This window comes from Coffea arabica, chromosome 2e (assembly GCF_036785885.1).
Source record: "Coffea arabica cultivar ET-39 chromosome 2e, Coffea Arabica ET-39 HiFi, whole genome shotgun sequence".
In the NCBI taxonomy this organism is placed as follows: Eukaryota; Viridiplantae; Streptophyta; class Magnoliopsida; order Gentianales; family Rubiaceae; genus Coffea; species Coffea arabica.
In genome coordinates this window covers 29,252,985-29,273,416 of record NC_092313.1, presented here as the reverse complement: position 1 = coordinate 29,273,416, position 20,432 = coordinate 29,252,985, and the positions used below count along the sequence as shown (strand labels likewise).

Genomic DNA, 20,432 nt, shown 5'->3' with positions numbered 1-20,432 from the left:
AGAAAGTAGTTATTTGAGTTCTGCATTAATGGTCCAATTGCAACAACCAAACTAAATTCAGTTTTTATTTCTAAATATGTTAGGAAGTAAATCCTAAAGTAACAATAGGATAAGAGAAGGAAATGGCAACATTCTCTTCAAACTTGAAAATTTGAGAAATGTCACCAATGCTCATTTCAGTAAAAGTTGGCTGCCATCAGCTATCATCAATAGCTTCCCAGGAATCAAAGGATGAATTTGCTCCAAGATTTGCCAATTTGAACTTCAACTCTTAACCCAAAAAAAAAGAGTATCAATTAATTTTCATAGGAATGACATGTGCAGTGAGCTAAGGTTTAGAAAAAGCAATCGTCACCAATGATAGAATAGTGTAACTAAAGGGAAAATTGCAACAACTAGACCAGTTCTCTGTGTACTTGGGTTGTTACCATCAATGTGTTTCCTTCTTCTTTTTTATAACCACATTAGGTTCCTAATCAAATCACAGGCTTAATTAGACTAAATAAGATGGGTGTATGTTATCCTCATATATTAAGGTCCTCTTCTTTGTTTCTTTAAGGAAAAAAAAAACTTTGACAACTGTATGAGAACCAAGAAGTCGCTGAAAAGTGCACAAGTGGCTTGCCCTCAATAAAATTTTCTCACAATCACAAAAATGCATTTACAAAGATTAAAGTTAGCATAGATTTTCTATGTTTATGTGCATAGCTAATTCTAATATACCATTCAATTAAATGAAATGTATACATTTAAAGGGCGACTAGTCACTCAAAATTTACCATACACAAACTATTTGCAATTCTACACATCTTTCTTTACATGTTTAAACATATTTGCTATGGTTGCTAAAGAATTTGTTAGACTTCTTGAAATTTCAATTTGCCAAATTCCAGACTAACAATGGTAATTTGTGCTGTTTTATATGATCAATATCTATTGTACAAAGAATAATATATAATCAAGTTATGCTATTATAGTCAAAACATATGGATTATTTTATTTGTATACATAATCTTTTTTCCAATTTTTATCCTAAATTGATGTAATGTGGTCCATTTATGAGTATTATTTATAAATATTGTGTGATCAAATAACAAATCATGGTAAAGATTAAAGTGGAGGTCTGATTGCATGTTAAGGATTCTCTGCATGAAAAATCCAAATGATGTGCAATAGTACACTCATTTGGTTTCAAGGCGAGAACCACTTCCTTTAGCCCTTCTTAACTCAATTGAGCTTTTCCTTAAATAGGTTAGAGTAGGAGTAGAAATAAGAGTAATATAAAAATTGTTGATTAATATATATGTATATATATATATATACACACACATCCATCACGGGTGCCATATGAGTGACAATTAATACACCTAAATCATACTAAATTTAACGTGTATAAAAGGCTTGCTCACTGCAGAGGCCCCGTTCCGGGCCCAGACACGTGGCAGCCCAGGAATGGGCGAGCTGGGCCTTGGCCCTCAGACCCCTGGGAGCAGCCCCGGGCCGTACCGACTAGGGCTCCCAGGGGAGGCGAAGGTCCATCCCGAAGAGGTCGGAGGAAGTCCCCCCCCCCCGAGTGCGGGATACTATCTATACCGGGCAAGTCCCGCGTCGTGCGGAGGTCGGACTCCCTCGCAGGTATAAATAATAGCACACATCCACTGTACAAGGGACGCTGATTATTGGCAATTAACTCTGGACAGTTGCTACTTCCCGTGAACCCTACTCACCGGAAAACTAACTTGGCCGTCGGAGCGCCCTCGGGGACAACCCTCGGGCCCCCTCTGTTAGCTCATCTTCTCTGTTTTACAGGTCTTGGATCAGCTCTCCCATCGACACCCCGAGCTGATCAGGTCAGCTCTCCTCGGGGAAGCGTCTGCGCTTCTTCAGTTGGCGCCGTCTGTGGGAATCGTAAGGTAAGTAAGATTGTGTTGATGGCCCGGACGCGATCCAAGCGTACGGCAGAGAGCGCCGGCCCTGGGGGCGGTGAGGGGTCCCAGCGGAAAGAGGCCGGGGCGTCCCAGGGCGTCGGTGGCTCGGCCCTTTCAGGGGAACGGAGGCAGCAGATCTTCCAGTTCGTGACGGAGAATCTCCCCATGCTGGAGGATATAATTCGGCAGGCGAAGGAGGGAGAGGGGGCTAGGGGTGCACAGACCTCCAAGGCCAAGGGAAAGGAGAAGGAGTTACCCCCTGATCCTTCAGAGGATGAGTCGCGCGACCAGCCCCCTAGGAGGAAGCGACCCCGGACTCCTCCCCGCCCCCGAGCCTCGGTGGTTGGGGACAGCGAGAGGTACTCCCGCGACAGGTCCGCGAGGAGCCAACCCAGAGACCCCTCTCCGAGGAAGCCCACACGGAATGGGTTCGAGCGTTCCCCCGCTCGATCCGTCAAAAGCCGGCCCCGCGATCATCTGGACCCTGCTCGGGATGAACTCGAGCAGATCTTGAGGCCCCGGTCATACGAAGACAACTATGCAACCTCGCCCTTTACCCGGGAGATAGAGGACTACCCCCTACCCCGGAGGTTCAAGATTCCGAGCATCGAGATGTACGATGCCTCTACAGACCCGGAAGACCACCTCTCGGTATTCCTGACGCACATGCGCCTGCAAACCGCCGCGGATGAGGTTCGCTGCAAGACCTTCCCAATGTTCCTAAAGGGGAAGGCGCGGCTCTGGTTCCAGGGACTGAAACCGGGATCTATACGGAGCTTTCCCGAGCTGGCCCGGCAGTTTGCAGCCCAGTTCGTCTCCTCGAAGGTTTACGCGAGGAACGCAACCCACCTGATGTCCATCAGGCAAAGGCCCGACGAGTCGCTGAGGAATTTCATGACCCGCTTCAATGCGGAGAGCTTGCAGGTCAGGGACAAGGACGAAAAAGTGGTGATGGCCGCCTTCACAAATGGGCTCAGGGTGGAGGAGCTTTTCTACGATCTGGCCAAGAAGCCTCCCGCAAACCTGGAAGAGCTCCTACGCAGGGCCCACGAGGCTGCCAACGCGGAGGAAGCGGGTCGCCTAAAGAAAGAGTCAGATCGGGAGATCGGAGATCGTAAAGGCCGGACCAACCCCCTGGAGGGCAAGGAGGCCCCGGCTAAGAAAAACGTCTTTGATCGGCTCTCGAAGGAGAAGACCCCTGCTCTGCCACCACTCTCAGAGAAGACCTACACCCCCCTAACACGGCCCAGAGCTCAGATCTTGGCCGTTATGGAGGCCGAAGGGTTGGGAGATCGGCCGCCTAAGATGGGGACGCCCCGGAACAAAAGGAATCAGGACCGATATTGCGCCTTTCACCGTGACGTCGGACATGACACGGAGGGCTGCTGGGCCCTGCGTAAGGAGATCGAGGACCTGATCCAACGCGGCTTTCTAGGTCGGTTCGTACGCCGACCAGGACAAGAGTTCGGACGCAACCCTTACGGAGACAGGCGCGAGGGACAGCGTCGCGACCGTCCAGAACGGCGTGAGGCTCCTCGGAACCACTCTCCCGACCAGGACACCCAGAACTTGGCGGGAGTGATAAACACCATCGCGGGAGGCCCCACGGGGGGGGACAGTCATGCAGCTCGGAAGAATAAGCGGCCACCTCCCGAAGGGGACGACTCCTTGAAGCGTCTGCGCATGGACGAGGAGATTACCTTCGGACCAAGGGATGCGGTTCCCTTGGCTTCCGGGAACCATGAAGCTATTGTGATAGACATTGTCACCAATAACTACCGGGTGAAGAAGGTGTATGTCGACCAGGGTAGCGCGGTTGACATCATGTTCTATCGCGTGTTCAAGGAGCTCGGACTAAGGGATGACCAGCTGACCCCGGTCCGGACACCTCTGGTGGGCTTCACCGGACCACCCATCAGCTCGGAGGGAATGATCACCCTGATGGTCACCGTCGGACAGGCCCCCAGGTGCCGGACCATTCTCGTTGATTTCGTGGTGGTCAAGCAGTCGTCCCCCTACAATGTGTTCTTGGGGAGACCCGCCCTGAACGCCCTCCGAGCTGTCTCCTCTACTTTCCACCTCAGCATCAAGTTCCCCACCCCTGGGGGGGTAGCCGAGGTGCGCGGCGACCCAGCGGTAGCCAGGGCATGCTACCTGGCCACGCTTCGGGGGCATGAGAAGGTGGTCGCCCAGACAACCTGTTTGGAACCCTACATCCCAGGGGATGAGGCCCAGCAGCTAAGCACCCAAGATGAGATGGAGGAGTTCCCCCTAAGGGAGGATCGGCCCGATCAGATTCTCCGCATTGGAGCCCTGTTGCCCGCCAAGGAGAAGGAGAGTTTGAAAGCTCTGTTGAGGGAATACTCCCAGGTCTTCGCCTGGTCGGTGGACGACATGCCCGGGATCCCCACGGACCTGGCGGTCCATCACCTCGACGTGGACCCTCACTTCAAGCCAGTAAAGCAAAAGAAAAGGAGTTTCGCCCCCGAGAGAAATGATGTGATCAGGGCGGAGGTCGGCAAGTTGTTGGAGTCCAAGATTATCCTGGAGGTCTACTACCCGACCTGGCTGGCCAACCCCGTCCTGGTCAAGAAGGAGGACCTGACCTGGAGGATGTGTGTAGACTTCACAGACCTTAACAAAGCCTGCCCAAAGGACTGCTTTCCCCTGCCTCGAATTGACAGGTTAGTAGACTCTACTGTGGGCTTTGACGTTTTATGCTTTCTGGATGCCTTTAAGGGGTATCACCAGATAGAGATGGCCGAGGAGGACCGGGACAAGACCTCCTTCATCACCGAGGAGGGAACCTACTGCTACAGGACCATGCCCTTCGGATTGAAGAATGCGGGAGCAACTTACCAGCGCCTGGTGAACAAGTTATTCCGAAACCAGGTCGGCAGGAGCATGGAGGTTTATGTGGACGACATGATCGTCAAAAGTCGAACTGACCAGCGCCTCATACCCGACCTGCGGGAGGTCCTGGACATCCTACTGAAGAGCCGGATGCGCTTAAATCCGAAGAAGTGCACTTTTGGGGTCAGATCGGGAAGGTTTCTCGGTTTCCTGGTGTCCCGAGACGGAATCCGGGCCAACCCGGATAAACTCCAGGCCATCATGGACATGGCCCCTCCGAGGAGCGTGAAGGAGGTCCAACGGCTAACAGGAAGGATGGCCGCCCTGAATAGGTTTCTCTTGCGCTCCGCGGTCCGGGGGCTGCCCTTCTTCCGAGTACTGAAAGCGCCGAAGGACTTCCACTGGACTGACGAGTGCCAGAAGGCCTTCATCGACCTAAAAACATACTTGGCCGAGCTACCATCTCTGACAGCCCCAGAGCCGGGGGAGACCTTATTCCTATACCTATCCGCCTGCAACGAGGCCGTCAGCGCGGTCCTGGTGCGGGAGGATGAGGGGGCTCAGAGGCCGGTGTATTACGTAAGCCGAACTCTACAGGGGCCAGAGACACGATACTCGCCAGCCTAGAAGTTGGTCCTTGCCTTGGTACATGCGGCACGCAAGCTCCGCCCTTACTTTCAGGCTCACGGCATTGTAGTCCTGACTGACCAGCCCCTGCGTCAGATACTCACCAAGCCAGAGGTCTCGGGCAGAATGACCAAATGGGCTGTCGAGCTAGCCGAGCACGACATCGGCTATCAGCCCCGCAAAGCCATCAAGGCCCAGGCCTTAGCGGATTTCCTTGCTGAAGGGGCTAGCTTGAGTCTAACCGAGCTAAGCCCCCAACACGAGGAGCGGCTGCCGAAGGAGCCCTGGGTGTTGTTCGTGGACGGGGCCTCCAGCAAGGAAGGAAGCGGGGCTGGTCTGCTACTCATTTCACCCACCGGGGAAGAACTGACCTACGCCCTCCGATTGGACTTCCCCGCGTCCAACAATGAGGCCGAGTACGAGGCCCTGCTCACAGGATTGCGGATAGCCCACCAGATGGGAATAACCGCGATCCAGGCCAGGAGCGACTCGCAGCTCGTCGTCCTTCAAGTCCTTGGGGAGTACGAAGCCAAGGACGAGGTTATGAAGAAGTACCTGGCCAAAGTACGAGAGGCGGTGGCCTTGTTCCAAACGTTCGAAATCGAGCGGGTGCCAAGGTCCCAGAACAAGCGGGCAGACGCCCTTTCAAAGTTGGCATCCTCCTCATTTGCCCACCTGAGCAAGGAGGTATGGGTGGAGGTGCTAAAGCAGAAAAGTATCGATCAGGTCCAGGTCCTGACTATAGACAGCTCGGCCACCTGGATGACGCCCCTCATTGACTTCCTCAGCTCGGGTGCCCTCCCCGAAAACAAAGCCAAGGCACGCCGAATCCAGCTCCGGGCTGCCAAGTACACCTACACCGGGGGTACCCTCTATAGGAGGTCGTATTTGTCCCCCTGGTTAAAGTGCGTGACTCTCGGGGAAGGTGATTACGTCCTGCGCGAAGTCCACGAAGGAATATGTGCGGCACACGTGGGATCTCGGGTGTTGGCCAAAAAGTGCCTCCTTTTGGGCTACTACTGGCCCTCTGTCTTCCGAGACGCAGCGGATCTGGTCCGGAAATGCCGAGCTTGCCAGGTACACGAGTTTTGGTATGTACTTTCAAAAACCTTGGCAGAGGATGCTGCATGGAAATTCGCAAAGGAGCAAGGCATCAACATAATAACAATCAATCCAGGATTTGTCATTGGTCCTTTCTTGCAGCCATCTATTAATCTGAGTGTAGAAATGGTCCTCAACCTAGTAAATGGTATGCTCCAGAAATTATTAGATCACTTAAGTTATCACCATCCGTCTAAACTTATTTATCTGTGTTAGTCATAGGCTTATGGCTTTATCATGCACTAAAATCTTCTCTGTTATTAAACAACAAAGAATTTATTACTTAAAGTAAAACTGTAAGGCTCTGCTATCTTTGTATTGTGAACGAATACATAACTGACAGACATACGCAGAAATATGAACTGATATATCAAGGTATATGGTCTGATCAGCTGGTGATGTTAAAAAGGTTTGCTGTCTAACCTCTTCCTCGAAATTAATGTTGTGCATCTTCTATGCTTCAACATTATCCGTGGCAATTACAGGAAGAAAAACACTTGTGGGTGGACTATGTTATGATTTTGTCTTCCTTGAGAAAAAAAAAAAATTTGTGGGCAGAACTGACAGGAAAAATTCATTCTGTGTAGTCATTGCCTGTGTTTTAAGAATTTACTTGCTAATCAGATTTCTTTTATTATTTTCCCTATTGACAATAAATATTTCGACCCAAATAGCCACTTTGTACAATGACTTCAGGACTTGTAAAGCAAGAAGTGGTTGATTTTTGAATTATTTTGGAACAAAAAATTGCAAATATCTTATTTTTGTCTATCTAGAGGAGTAGTTTAGGGACAAGTATCTTCAGCTTTCGATGTTTAACCCCTGTTTTAGTTAAAGGACAACCGGTCTTGTCGTGTTTGTACTTGTGTTATTTGCCTAGTAATTGATCTTTCTAAAACTAAGACATGCTGTTAGCGCAACTGTTCTAGTAGAAGTTCATTGGAGTAATATTTCTTATGATCAACCAATAATTAACTATGACGGTTGTCTCAAGTGGTTCATTCCTCAACTCTCCCTCTTCATGGCTGTGGGCCTTGCATTGCACTAAAATAGAACCAAGAGACTCTCCAAAAAAAATAAAGGGCAGGCCGTTGATTCTAGATTTGAACATTTTCATCTCTGCCATTTGTTTATCCCCAGTGACTGAGACCATTGGTGTTTAATTGTACGTATACTTTAGTGCATTAAAAAGACGCTAGAAGAGATACATAATGATGCTACTAACTTAGGCACCGAATGCAGGGGCTGAGTCATTTCCTAATGGAACGCATAGATGGGTTGATGTTAGAGATGTCGCCTATGCACATATTCTAGCCTTTGAAGTCCCTTCTGCAAGTGGAAGATATTGCCTGGTTGGGAGATCTGCCCATGCCTCTCAGGTCATCAAGATTTTGCATGAACTTTACCCTTCTCACCAGTTTCCTAATGAGTAAGTCCTTTTTTCCTTGTCAATTTTGTCGGTGTAAGCCTTTACAGGCTTGTTGCTGTTGCAGTATATAGGTCCAAGATTTATCACATCTTTTTGTATCAATTTCAAGCTTAAAAAAAGTGTATCAAGTCCAGAATTTTCTGCATTTTTTGGTAGCACAGTATGCTCTTTCTCAGCTTCGTTTGTAGAATTAGGTTATTCTAATGACTAGGATCTCCTAATTGGTTCTCTGCAAATTATAGATGTTTGAATTCAGGTGGCTGTATTTAATTGGATTCAGATCAAGAAAAATTCTTTTCAGTAGGTCTTTCAAATTACCAGAACTTTGCAGAGCCAGTTTTTGATTTTGTCTTTTTCTAGTTTTAGTTCATAAGGAAAGTCAAACTTTAGATACATGAATCCCTTCGATTAATCCACGACGTTGCCCTTTGCAGAAAGTTTAAATGGATTATAACAAAAGTTATAGATTAAATGATCTCCATATATTAGAGAAATTTTGTACAAAGGCAAAATACTCGTTATTGTCTGCAACAGATTTTGCAGAGCTTGATTTCACATTAGCATTTCTTTTCACCTATGCTTTATCTACTTGTTAATTCTGAACTTTCTTAACCTTCTACAGGTTGTCCGATAACAGCAGCCTTATTATTTCAGACTGTACAATATCCAATGACAAGGCAAAGAATTTGGGAGTTCACTTTATCCCTTTGGAGGTCAGCTTGAAAGATACGGTTGAGAGCTTCAGGGAGAAGAATTTAGTTAGTATCTAAGCCTATTGTATTCAAATTACTATTAAATAAATGTGAAACATCATCCTTTGTTTCAAAGTGATAAAATAAGTTCAATCATGTAACTCGTCATTTGTTCTTCATTGTTAATTTGATCATACGCAATTCAACTCTCATGTTCTGAATTCAATTTGTAGTATCTGTTGTTCTTCAGATATGTCCTGTCTTATCAACAGCTGTTGCATGAATACTAGGTGTGTGCCCTCACGGATGCGTAAGGGTGCCAAGATAGGTGTTCGGGATACTGTTGAGTGTTCATTGGTAGTTTTCATTCTAATTGAAAACATAATGAAGACAATTCAATCTAAGTTGGAAATGTTACTGGAAAACTTGCAAATGTAATTTGCAGAAGGTAAATATCCAAACGGAATTATGAGAAACTGAATTAAGACAATCAATACTGCTTGACATTTCAATGGCTGAACATATGTTTCTTAATTTCTTCAAAAAGGTCATCTAAGTTTATTTGGATACAGGCAAAGCTAAGACAAAGCGACCATGAATTGCATTGAGCAAATGATCAGGAATTTACTGGATACAAGAAGTGTTAAGATGTATGATGATGAGAATGTGTGAGATAAAAGAGATCATGCAAGCATGAAGAATAGATCAGTAAACTACATGTTTGGATTCTGGCCAAGAAGTTGGGCATGAAGCCGCTAAATTTTGGCAAAGAATAGATGCTTGTTTACTTAGTCACCGAATTCTATGTCGATTCTTAGGCAGCGCAGAACTAGGCATGTTTAATTCGGTGCCTAGTTCTTATGCACCGAAGAATCTAACTTAGGTACCGAATGCAGTGGCCACTAAATTTAGGCCTTGTTTGATAATCTAATTCAGCACTTAAATTTAATAGATTCAAATCTTAATATGTTCAGATGCGTTTGATAACAAAAAATTGAACAACGGAATTAATTAAGTAGCACTGAATTTTTCAAACAAAACTTGCTCCCAAAATTAAGTAATAAGCTATTCACTTATCACTGAATGTGATATATAGTCAAATCTATTAGATTTAATAATTAATAATTTAATATTTTAATGAATTCAGACTTCAAATTTCAGTTTTTAGACTTCAATTTTATCAAAAACACCTTTAGTCTTAGATGCTCAAAGAACTAGGCATGGAGCCGCTAAATTTTTGAAGAATTTTATTGAAGACAACTACTATTATCTCAGGTACAGCACAGCTCATGAGTTGAACTGACATAATGCTTATTTGCTTTTAACAATAAACAACATCCGAGAAGAATGAAAATAGGTTAAGTAAATCCTGGAACATAGGCCTAACACCTTGAGAAATCATATGTTTGGATAGAACAGTAAAATATATGTTTGGATTTTGGCAAAGAAGTTAGGCATGGAGCCGCTAAAATTTTGGCAAAGAATAGATGCTTGTTTACTTAGTCACCGAATTCTATCACTATGTCTATTCTTAGGCACCAAAGAACTAGGCATGTTTAATTCCGGGTGCACCGAAGAATCTAACTTGGGCACCGCCTAACGGCCTAACTTAGGCACCGAATGCAGGGGCCGCTAAATTTAGTCTTAGATGCTGAAAGAACTACTAGGCATGGAGCCGCTAAATTTTTGAAGAATTTGATTGAAGACAACTACAATTATCTCAGGTACAGCACAGCTCATCAGTTGGACTTAACATAATGCTTATTTACTTTTAACAATAATAACAACATCCGAGAAGAATGAAAATAGGTTAAGTAAACCCAGGAATATAGACTTAATGTTGGATCCTTAATTCAACGTTGGACTTTTATGTGAATAATTATGTGTTGCAAACTGTCAAATAAGGTTAAATCTAATTAAAGTAATCAAATATCGTTTGGACTTAATGTATCTAATAGTGTGTGGGCTTTTAATGTGTAGAGATTTAAAGGTATTTCCTATTTCTATAATGGGCTAAAATAGGGATCCATATGGTAACAGGAATGTTATCTATAAATAGGGTTATGGTCTCCAGGTCACAGGTATTCTTATTATCGTATTTTCTAGTACCACAAAATAGTTTTTTCCTGATATCCCATCTCCAGGAAAAATATCAGAGAGAAACTAAAGGATTCTCTCAAGAATTGGTAAATACGTGTTGACCCGGAAGGCCACTCCAAAATCTTCAAGGATTCAAGTGCCAGTTTGTCAACTTGAATTCAGGTACGCTTCTGCTATTTTACTGTTAATTTATTTCTTAATAATCGCCATATAGATTTTGGGTTCAATAGGCGATGGCTTTCACCAAAGATTAATATAAATTACCACCCTAACAAGTGGTATCAGAGCTAAATATGGTTGATTATTGAGAAATAATTTGAATTTAGTAATTCATATTTTTTTAAGAGTTATAATTAATTTAGGTTTCGTTTGCACCGTTGAAAGTTTTTGTTTCGTAGTTTTTTTTTGGTCAAGTTCCATGATTGTTTCATGAAACGGCTTCGTGTTTCGGATTTCATGTTTCAGCTTTGCCATTTACTTTTGGAAGTCTTGGCTGCTGATGGCATGAATTAATGTGATAAACAATTGCTGTTCTAACTGCATGTCGTATAAATTCATCCATAATGTTATCTCTATGCTTTGGTCCAATTACATCATATGATTCATGAATTCGGTCAACACTTGAATCTAGTGAGCTCCACGGATTCTTACACATGAATTGATATGATATTCAAGTGGGTTCCGTGGTAATTAAACTTTAGCCACGATTCATTGATATTTTAGTGTGCCAACTTTCTTTATAAATTAATTTGGATAATATTTAAATTCTTTGAGTTGTTTTCTTACGTAATAAAGCTAATATGCATATATTTATGTTAAGGATATTAGGGTTTTTTAATTTAAGTGAATCCTAATAAAATTAAATAAGACATTTAAACCCTACTAAAGTCCATATGTTTGGCCCACTAAATATATAGTTTTATATGACATTATGGATTTCAAGAAAATTTTTGGGATTGAATGATAAATTTGAGTCGAATTATGGATATGGACTTTTGGTCCAATAAGTTTTGATCCAATTTGATTGATTTGACCGTGTTTGACCACATTTTTACCAGAGTTGACCAAAGTTGACTTTGATCAAATTTTTGTTTAATTTATATAATTTTAAATTTGAATATTGGTATAATTATATATTTTTTGAAATAAATTAATTGAAACAATATGTCACCAAAGTGATCTCTATTGCGAAAATTAATTTATTTTAAAATATAACTAATTGGGTACTAATAATTTTATAAATATTGATCGATCCAAAGGATGGTCAATATTTAATAAGATTGCATGTGCACTTATGGTAACAAACACGTGATAATTATTCGATTTTTACATGTGAATTATAAATTGACCCAAAGAAAAATTTATTTTTTGACATGTTATTATTGTCAGTGTTTATTACTGTACCAAGATATCACTTAAAAGTTAATATTTTGTCTAAAGATAAAATATTAATGGAATATCGGTATCTTGTGATGAGATTGCCATTATTTGAATTTATTATTATTTTGGTTTATGTGGGCATAGTTTTAATTATTTTATATTTTCTGTTCAGTTGCAAATGATCTTACAAATATTACTATTAACATAAAAAATATTCCTATGTTGAATGGCACAAATTTCAAGTTCTGGAAAGAAAATATCTTGATAGTACTTGGAGTAATGGATCTCGACCAAGCGTTAAGAGATGATTCTCCTCCACCTCTTACAGATCAGAGTACTTCTGATGAAAAGAGAAATAATGAAAGGTGGGAGAGATCGAATCACTTATGTCTGATAATCATTAAAAAGGTCGTTTCACAAACATTCAGAGGAACAATGTCAGAAATGACAGTAACTGTTAAAGAGTTCCTTCAGAACATTGAAAAAAGGCTTATAAAAAATGAAAAGACTGAAATTAATGCGCTCTTGACACGCCTAATTTTAATAAAATATAGTGGTAAAGGTAATATCGGAGAGTACATTATAGAGATGTCTCATCTTGCTTCAAAATTGAATGTATTTAAATTGAAACTCTTCGAAGAGTTATTAGTGCATTTGATTTTAATATCTCTTCCTACACGGTTTAATCAGTTTAAGGTGAGTTACAACTGTCAAAAGGAGACTTGATTTGTAAATGAGCTCATCTCACACTGTATGGAGAAAGAAGAAAGGTTAAAGTAAGATCAGACAGAAGTGCTTATCTGGTGTCAATCATTAATAATAAAAACAATGGACTTAAGAGAAAGAATGAAAAAGGAGTTGCAGGTACAACGCCACAAAAAAATAATAAAAGAAATTAGATGATCAGAGAAAGAATATTTGTTTCTTCTGTAGAGTTGAAGGGCATAAAAAGAAACACTACACCAATTATCACGCTTGGCGTGCTAAGAAAGGTATGCTTCTTGATTTGGTTTGTTTTGAAGTTAATTTAACTTCAGTACCTAGACACACATGGTGGTTAGATTCTGGTGCAACAACTTACATTAGTGTGTCTATGCAGGGTTGTCTGAATTGCCGAAAATCTAATGATAATGAAAGATATATTAACGTAAGTGATGACAAAATAGTTCAGGTTGAGGCAATAGGGGTTTTTAGATTATTGTTAAGGACTAGATTTTATTTGGATCTCAATGAGACATTTGTTATACCGTGTTTTCAACGGAATTTGATTTCTATTTTTGTTTTGGACAAATTTAGTTATTTTTGTTCATTTGAAAATGAAAAATTTAAATTGTTTTATGATTCAAAATTGGTTGGTTTTGGGTCTTTAATAGACTATGATAATCTATATTTAATTGATACAATTGTCTCATTTAATGAATCTCTACATTTAAGTACTAGAGGAGTAAAGAGAAAATTAACCAACGAGAATTCGGTTACATTATAGCATAAAAGATTGGGACATATTGTAGACAATGGAATTTTAATTAAATTCTAAAAATTACCATTGGTCTATTAAAATATTTTTGTCCAATCGGATATTGCCATATGTCATGTACACTTGGAAAATTTGGTTATTAAGCAGCCAATTATATTTTGCCACGTGTCAAGGTGAGGTGTTCCAAATCAATTCAAATTGCAGGGGTATCTCCACCAACCAAATCATATCATACCATGTATTTATTGGATAAATGTCTAAATATTTATTTCTTATTAAAGGGATAATATTTAGAAATGTTTAATCCAAGTATATCTCTTATATACTGCAATGGCCTGGCCAGTAAAATGGCGCCACGTCACGTGTCCCCACAAGTCTAGCCAATCGAGAAATTACTTATCTCTTTATTAATGAAGAGATAAAATTTAAGTGGCACAGTCCTAATATGACTGTACGTCTTGCTAGGCAAGTAGAGTGGTGTACATGATCTCAACCTCCACCTCTTGCTACAACTATAAATAGAGGTCTCTCAACCAAGTTAAGGGGACACAGAGATATCAAGAAGCATCTCATACACTCAAGTATTGAAGTTTCAAGCTACGAAGGGTTGGATCTTCAAGCTCTCCAAGTCTTCCGCATATCAAGGCTTGAGCCTCCAAATATTCTCAAATTCTTCAAATCTTCCATATCAAGATTTGAAAGAATCGGTGGTTGATCCAAGAACAAGCTGCGAAGCCCTTGGATTGGTGTTCGAGGAGAAGAATCGAAGGAAACTCTCCATAAGTTCGAGAAACTTCCAGAGATTGTACCTACATATTTTTCTAAGTTTATATAGTATATATTTGTCGTGTATTTCTTTTTCTTGTCGTTTTACAGACTTGAAATTTTATCGCGTACAAATTTTTGGCACGCCCGGTGGGACCTCTCTGCCTTCCATCTCTTCTCCTCGAATATTCAACTACGTCTATCACCAATGGCACCAAAGAGCAACAAAATCGTGATTGCACGTTCCAAGGCTACTGATGCTAAGCCTGTTCAGGAAGCTGCACACGTTGCCACCAATACCCGCGTTATTGGCCCCGTGACAAGGAGTATGACGAGAGCCTCCACCCAAAGTAGCATAGAACCCTCGGCGCCAACTCCCGTCTTCGGGTCAACATCACAAATGAGCTATTCCTCCACGATGGGGGTCCAAGACGTTTTCACCTCGATTGAGAAGGCTCTTGCCATGCTCGAATTTGGATCCGAACCCAAATTTTATAAGCATGACGATGATTCATCAAGCACTGGATCAGCCTCTTCACATGAAACTCTTCATTCAAGATTTTGTATTGAAAATTCTGCTGCTTCTTCTGCTGCAATGCCTGCCATGATGACAAATACTTTGAGTCTCGAAGAACAAGTTTCGAACATGTCCAAGATGATGGAAACCATGATGAAACACGTTAAGGACCAAGATGCTCTCATTGCTCAACTGCTCACCCAGAAAGATCATGCTCCTGAAGGAAGCCATGCGAACCAAGAGCGTGAAATTCCCTCGTCTAAAGGCAAATACAAGGTGAAGGAAGTATATGTGACCGCCGATGGAACTATCCCCGTGGAACAACTAAAAGAACTTGTTGAAGGCGTGATCAAAGATAAAAAGGAGGGTGGTTCAAAGTCAAGCTTTACCTACTGCAAGCCTTACACTGCTAGAATCGACAATCTCGCAATGCCTGCTGGATATCAACCGCCTAAATTTCAACAGTTCGGTGGGAAGGGTAGTCCAAAACAACATGTGGCCCATTTTGTCGAAACCTGCAACAACGCTGGAACCTATGGCGACCTTCTAGTCAAACAGTTCGTCCGATCCTTGAAGGGCAACGCGTTTGATTGGTACACTGATCTCACTCCGGGGTCCATCGACAGTTGGGAACAACTGGAACAAGAATTCTTGAATCGCTTCTACAGCACTAGAAGAACCGTTAGTATGCTGGAATTGACTAACACTCGTCAATGGAAGGATGAACCTGTGGTCAACTATATTGATAGATGGAGAAGTCTGAGTCTCAACTGCAAGGACAGACTGTCTGAACCCTCTGCCATAGAAATGTGCATCCGAGGAATCCATTGGAGCCTAAGCTACATTCTACAGGGTATACGTCCAAACACGTTTGAAGAATTAGCTACTCGTGCTCATGACATGGAGTTAAGCATCACGGCCAATGCAACCGATGGGTTTCCTATTCAAGTTTCGCGAGTGCAGCCATCTCGTCAAAGTAATGACAGGCAAGAAAATAAAAAAGGGGGCAAGCCTTCTTCAAAATTCAGTAATAAGGAGTCCATGGCAATAAATACAGCTCCCATGAAAATTGCTATCAAATTGAGCCGAAAGGTCACTGAGAAATTGGATCCATCTCAAAATAGGTCAATAAGAAGACCCACGTTAAAAGAGATGCAAGAAAAGGAATACCCATTTCTTGAATCTGATTTACAAGGGATGTTTGATGACCTTTTCAAGGAGAAACTCCTTGAACTTCCCGAAATGAAGCGCCCAGAGGAAGCCGGTCAAGTCAATGATCCAAACTATTGCTGTTATCATCGCCTGATTGGCCACCCTCTCACTAAATGCTTTGTCTTTAAAGACAAAATTATGGAATTGGCCCGTCAAGGAAAGATCCTTCTCGAGGAAGATAAAGTATCGGCAAACCAAACGACAATAATGTTTGGATCTGTGTGTTGTCCAATAGAAGTTCTAGCCACAACAAGCAGTGCTTCGTCCGAGGAGGTTGAAAAATCCTCAATTGAAGATGTTATTGAAGATGACAACGAAGGATGGACTTTAGTCACTCGAAAGAGGACTTGCAAACCAAAAATAAAGTACATCTTTTCGAAAAGCATTCATTCGACAAAGCCGAAAGTGGCGATGAAACGACGAAATGCAACAAAGAAACAAAAGGGAGTGGGCACAACACCAATTTCGTCAGATTTTCAGCTTTTTCAAGAGGTTCGGCAGCCCGTGACATTGAGAGAATTTATACCCAAGGGGTATTTAAGTGACGATACTGATAATTCCACTTCTTGTAATGTCGTCAAAGCTGAAAATCCTCAAGTCACACAAATTGGCACTGAATTTGAGAAAAAACTCAAAGTCGATGATAAACCACCGGTGAATTGTGCAACGACCATCATTTTTTATGATGACGATTTAACTGTTGAGTTCAAGACCCACAATCGACTTTTGTTTGTTAGTGCATATGTTCGAAAATAAAAGATGAATCGGATACTCATTGATCGGGGATCTGCCGTCAATATCATGTCCGTACGTGCTATGAAAGAGTTAGGAATCTCAAGTGATGAACTCTCCCAGAGCCGCCTCATGATCCAAGGATTTAACCAAGGGGGGCAAAGAGCAATTGGCCTCATAAGGCTTGAATTGCTCATTGGTGAGCTGTCTTCAAGTGCGTTATTTCATATCATTGAAGCCAAAACCTCTTATAACATGCTCTTGGGAAGGCTCTGGATTCACGAGAATGAAATTATACCATCTACTCTGCATCAATGTTTCAAATATTGTCGAGACGGTGTTGTTAAGAAAGTTACTGCCGATGACAAACCTTTCACGGAAGCCGAAACTCACTTTGCCGATGCCAAATTTTATCTTCACAGAGAAGCAAAAAGAAAGGAATCGGTAAGGGAAAAAAGTCAAGATTCCAAAGTTCCCATTTTGCGGTATACTCTAAGATCAAAGAGAGAAGAAGGTCAGTCTTCTTTTATCAGAAATGACACATTAAATGTTCCGCTCACCAAGATAGAGCCTGTTAAAATTGAGAAGGTGAGCTTGCAAGGGTTTGTCCGTCCCAAAGAAGAACCGGCAGTGGAACATTACTCGCTACCAACTAATCGGACTCAAGAAGGTTTTGATCCAAACGCCTATAGACTTCTTGCTAAGGCGGGTTATAACCCAAATGAGAAGAATACATTGGGCAAACTCCCTTCTAAAGTGACTGGCGAGAAGACTCACGGATTGACACCTACGCAAAAAATGTTGAAAGAAAGGGGCTATAATGTTGAAAGTTCATCGATGGGTCTTGGTTATCAACCGCCCTCTCCTGTTCGTATAATAATCAAAAGAGCGAGTTGTAACTACGTGAACGAGAAAGTGGAGGTCACGAGGCGAAGGAGATCTGTGTTCGATAGGTTGGGAAATAAGTCAAAGCGTATTTCCGTGTTTGACAGACTTGGCCCGCAGCCGAAAAATTTGAAGCCGCCTATCTATGAAAGATTAGGCAGTAAGAAGCAAGAATACCAGGTTGCCAAGGAAGAAAGTCTTACTCCAATAAAGAAAAACAGACCAAGAAAATGAATCTCCAATTTCTTCATGCACTATGGAGACTTATTCAATGTAAGAATTGAAACCATTTTTGAAGAGTAGGGTCAAGAAAGTACGGCTTCCTGTCATCATATTACGATCAGTGATCCTGAAGAAGAAGAAGAAGATGCGGATGACGCTCCCCCTGAACTTGAACGAGGGGTAAAAAATACAGTCGATGAGTTAAAAGAGATTAACCTTGGTACAAGCGACGATCCTCGCCCAATTTACATAAGCTCTTGTATGACTCCTGAAGAAGAAAAAGAGTATGTTGATTTGCTGCTCGAGTTCAGGGACGTCTTTGCCTGGAATTACTCAGAAATGCCTGGTTTGGATCCAAGGGTCGCCGTTCATAATTTGTCTGTCAAACAAGGAACAAAACCTGTCAAGCAAACGCAAAGGCGCTTTCGGCCCGAATTGATTCCTCTGATAGAAAATGAGATAAATCGATTGATTGAAACCGGATTCATACGAGAAGTAAAATATCCAACATGGATTTCAAGCATCGTCCCTGCAAGGAAAAAGAATGGGCAAATTCGAGTTTGTGTTGACTTTCGAGACTTAAACGAGACTTGCCCCAAAGATGATTTTCCTCTCCCCATCACAGAATTGACGGTAGATGCTACAGCTGGGCATGAAGCACTATCTTTTCTCGATGGATCGTCTGCCTATAATCAAATACGCATGGCGCCCGAGGATGAGGAGCTAACTGCCTTCCGCACCCCCAAGGGAATTTATTGCTATAAAGTAATGCCGTTTGGCTTGAAAAATGCTGGAGCACATATCAAAGGGCAATGCAAAGAATATTTGATGATATGCTCCATAGAAATGTGGAGTGCTACGTTGATGACCTTGTGGTGAAATCAAAGAAGCGAGAGCATCATATTCAAGACCTTCGAAAAGTTTTCCAACGCCTTCGGAGATACCAATTAAAGATGAACCCTTTGAAGTGCGCATTCGGAGTTACTTCTAGCAAGTTCCTTGGTTTCATCGTTCATCAACGGGGAATAGAAGTCGATCGATCTAAAATTGATGCCATTGTGAACATGCCTGAAAAGCGAAATATTCATGAATTGAAGAGCCTTCAAGGGAAGTTGGCATATATTCGGAGGTTTATCTCTAATTTGGCCGGACGATGCCAACCCTTTAGTAGACTGATGAAGAAAGGGGTACCCTTCGAGTGGGATGAATCGTGTAGGAATGCTTTTACAAGCATCAAGGCGTATCTCATGAATCCCCCAGTGCTGGCTGCGCCCATTCCAGGAAAACCATTGATTCTTTATATTTCCGCTCAAGAACGGTCGGTTGGGGCCTTACTTGCTCAAGAAAACGATGAAGGTAAGGAGAGTGCACTGTATTACTTGAGCCGGATGATGACATCTAATGAGTTGAACTACTCACCCATCGAGAAGTTGTGTTTGACACTTATATTTGTCATCCAGAAGTTGAAACATTACTTTCAAGCACACACTATTCGACTCATATCTAAATCTAATCCCGTTAAATATGTTATGGGAAAACCTGTACTGTCTGATCGACTCGCCAGATGGTACCTCCAGTTTCAACAGTTTGAAATTATTTACGTACGTGCGAAGGCTGTCAAAGGACAAATATTGGCAGACTTTTTAGCCGATCATCCACTACCTGCCGAGTGGGAGTTGACTGATGAACTTTCCGATGAAGAAGTGTTTATGGTCGAATCGTCGTGGTCAATGTATTTTGATGGAGTTGCCCATCGTGATGGAGCTGGTGCGGGAGTTATCTTTTATACTCCTGAAGCAGATATATTGCCATACTCTTTCACTTTAACGCGCCGGTGTTCCAACAATGTGGCTGAATATCAGGCGTTGATTCTCGGTCTTGAAACGGCTGTGGACATGAAGCAGTTGCATCTTAGAGTCTATGGTGATTCAAAATTGGTGGTAAATCAACTTCTTGGTGTTTATGATGTCAAGAAACCCGAATTGATCCCATATTATAAGTATGCAAGACAACTCATGGGATATCTGGGCGATGTCACTATAGAACATATCCCTAGAAATTTCAACCAACAAGTTGATTCTTTGGCAAGAGTGGCGTCTATGATCACTCTACCTTCTCATCGAAATCAAATTTCAATATGTCAAAATTGGGTCATACCTCCGATGTTTGATGAAGATGATGATGGTGAGGAAGAAAATGCTTATCATATTTTTGTCCATGAGATCGAAAAGGAGGATTGGCGTCACCTCATCATTGATTACCTTAATCATGGGAAGTTACCAGAAGATCCTAAGAAAAGGGTTGATATACGTCGTCGAGCACCACATTTCATTTACTACAAAGGGACGCTTTACCGAAGGTCATTCGATGGGGTGTTTCTACGATATCTTGGAGAAGATGAGGCCATGCAAGCAATGGATGAGGCTCACTCTGGGATATGTGGTGCTCACCAATCTGGCCCGAAATTACACTTTCGCATTAAAAGAATAGGATACTACTGGCCAACAATGGT

General features: G+C 42.3%; 2 protein-coding genes across 2 annotated transcripts; both read left to right on the top strand.

Annotated features, from left to right (window-relative positions):
- Positions 1-1,452: 1,452 nt before the first annotated feature.
- Positions 1,453-8,856, top strand: LOC113732322 (uncharacterized). Its single transcript, XM_072077526.1, has 5 exons — positions 1,453-1,533; positions 1,701-5,360; positions 5,463-6,657; positions 7,752-7,938; positions 8,561-8,856. Exons 1-5 carry the CDS (start codon positions 1,453-1,455, stop codon positions 8,706-8,708), a joined length of 5,271 nt encoding a protein of 1,756 aa, XP_071933627.1. The 3' UTR covers positions 8,709-8,856.
- Positions 8,857-16,840: 7,984 nt separating this feature from the next.
- Positions 16,841-18,799, top strand: LOC113699827 (uncharacterized). The gene is made up of 2 exons (XM_072077525.1): positions 16,841-17,878; positions 18,002-18,799. Exons 1-2 carry the CDS (start codon positions 16,841-16,843, stop codon positions 18,797-18,799), a joined length of 1,836 nt encoding a protein of 611 aa, XP_071933626.1.
- The last annotated feature ends 1,633 nt before the right edge of the window (positions 18,800-20,432 follow it).

Excerpts from the sequence above, each read along its gene's own strand:
- LOC113732322 (XM_072077526.1), top strand. The coding sequence starts at position 1,453 with ATGGGCGAGCTGGGCCTTGGCCCTCAGACCCCTGGGAGCAGCCCCGGG. Across the intron at positions 5,361-5,462 it reads CTCAGAGGCCGGTGTATTAC|GCTCACGGCATTGTAGTCCT; the intron begins GTAAGCCGAACT and ends CCTTACTTTCAG. Across the intron at positions 6,658-7,751 it reads GGTCCTCAACCTAGTAAATG|GGGCTGAGTCATTTCCTAAT; the intron begins GTATGCTCCAGA and ends CACCGAATGCAG.
- LOC113699827 (XM_072077525.1), top strand. The coding sequence starts at position 16,841 with ATGAATCGGATACTCATTGATCGGGGATCTGCCGTCAATATCATGTCC. Across the intron at positions 17,879-18,001 it reads GTAAGAAGCAAGAATACCAG|GGTCAAGAAAGTACGGCTTC; the intron begins GTTGCCAAGGAA and ends TTTGAAGAGTAG.